A 1,932-nucleotide genomic window follows, 5' to 3' on the forward strand; every position below is an offset into this window, starting at 1 on the left:
TGGAGAGTTTAAATATTATCAGTTTACCAACAAAAAAGAAAAGTAGAGTAATTTATCATTTGGAACATCCATTTGCTTATTTTTCTCTAACATTCTACAAGAATTTACTGAATAGATTCTTTCCTTCATATGAGGAAAAATAGTTGAATAAGACTCATTTCTGTCCTTAAGTAGTTCAAGGTGTATTAAAGATTCTAGGAAAAACACAATATTACAATGTAGAGTGATAAATATTATAATAGAGGATAGCCCACAGAGAGTTGAGAATGCAAAGAAGTAAAACAGTAAAAACCACAGCAACTTAAGCCTGGTTTAGTAAGAATTAGATTCACAGGGGAGGCAACACCTTAAGTTGCTTTGAATGTCAAGCAAGATTCCTGAGTCAGATGAATAGGAGAGATCCAGAAAAGTTGTAGGTATTAGCTTTCCTTAAATGGAGCTACATCTCGCTACGAGTAGAAGAAAGAATGAGTATGATACTAGTGTATGTATGACTATATTTGAAGATAATTTAGTTCACTGTGATATGTAAAAGTTTTGAACACATGTAAGTAATAGCATAGAAACATTCATATGACAAGAGGAAATGATACACAGACAATGGTATAGGCAGATGGCAGAAGCCCCAAAGTAGAATATATATGCATGGCTCTTCTTCTTCCATATATATAACGTAGAATATATATGCATGGCGCTGCCTACGGAGGTGGCAGCCATCTCCTACTCGGCACCATGGCTGCCCTCAGACCCCTCGTGAAACCCAAGATTGTCAAAAAGACGACCAAGAAGTTCATCCGGCACCAGTCAGACCAATATGTCAAAATTAAGCGGAACTGGCGGAAACCCAGAGGCATTGACAGTAGGGTGCGTAGAAGATTCAAGGGCCAGATCTTGATGCCCAACATTGGTTATGGGAGCAACAGGAAAACAAAGCACATGCTGCCCAGTGGCTTTCGGAAGTTTCTGGTCCATAACGTCACGGAGCTTGAAGTGCTGCTGATGTGCAATAAATCTCACTGTGCTGAGACTGCTCACAGCGTCTCCCCAAAGAACCAAAAAGCCACTGTGGAAAGAGCAGCCCAGCTGGCCATCAGAGTCACCAATCCCAATGCCAGGCTGCGCAGCGAAGAAAGTGAATAGTCAGATTGTGTACACATTGTATTTGTGTTAATAAAATCACAAAATTCTGCCAAAAAAATGAGAATATATATGCATGTAGGTCCTTATGTATATACATATGTGTCTATTTATTTCAAAAAGCTAAAACAAAGCGAGAAATTGCCCGGGGATGCAGATAAGAGAACACAGGCTCTGAGGTCTTGCCTTCCAACTGAATCCATCCACACCCAGCATATGACTTGTAGCAAGAGAAGGTAGCAGTGTTCTCAGAGAAGAGCCAGTTTCTAAGTCTTGGTCATTTCATTAAGAAAGATATGCTGACTGGCTTGTTTCACTTAGTATAATGCTCTCTAGTTCCATCCATGCTATTGCAAATGGTAAGAATTCCTTCTTTTTTTATACAGCACTAGCATTCCCGTTGCAGGAAAAATCCTGCAATAGGATTTCCTGCTGCACTCTACCCCACCTCCGTTCCTCCCTTGTCGCCCGCCCCACCTTCTCCACCAGCCCGCCTGCGTTTCCCTTCGCCCCCGGCCCTGACTTCGCTCCTTCCTTCTACTCCCCCCCCCCCGCCCCCCTGGCTTGCTTGCTTCTTTGAAGCTTTACTCCCTTCTGCAGCTCTTGGCTTCTTTCGACACTGTCTTAATATGCAAATTAGCCGCCATCTCTGTTGGGGTAATTTGCATACTCGTCCTGATTGGTTGCTGGGCGTGGCTTGGCTGGTGGGCATGGCTTAGGTGTAGCAAAGTTGCGGTCAATTTGCATATTTGTCTATTATTAGATTAGATAGTAAGCCAGTCAGTGATAGAAAAA

At 42.2% G+C, this 1,932-nt stretch overlaps 1 protein-coding gene across 1 annotated transcript; it reads left to right on the forward strand.

The window, feature by feature from the left end:
* The first annotated feature begins 696 nt into the window (after nucleotides 1–696).
* On the forward strand, nucleotides 697–1,143 carry LOC103289627 (60S ribosomal protein L32-like). Its single transcript, XM_054720227.1, has one exon. It carries the CDS (start codon nucleotides 733–735, stop codon nucleotides 1,138–1,140), a length of 408 nt encoding a protein of 135 aa, XP_054576202.1. The 5' UTR covers nucleotides 697–732; the 3' UTR covers nucleotides 1,141–1,143.
* Nucleotides 1,144–1,932: the final 789 nt, after the last annotated feature.

This window comes from Eptesicus fuscus, chromosome 8 (assembly GCF_027574615.1).
Source record: "Eptesicus fuscus isolate TK198812 chromosome 8, DD_ASM_mEF_20220401, whole genome shotgun sequence".
In the NCBI taxonomy this organism is placed as follows: domain Eukaryota; kingdom Metazoa; phylum Chordata; class Mammalia; order Chiroptera; family Vespertilionidae; genus Eptesicus; species Eptesicus fuscus.

Bases quoted from the DNA above. Each gene is read 5' to 3' on its own strand.
- LOC103289627 (XM_054720227.1), top strand. From the start codon at position 733: ATGGCTGCCCTCAGACCCCTCGTGAAACCCAAGATTGTCAAAAAGACG.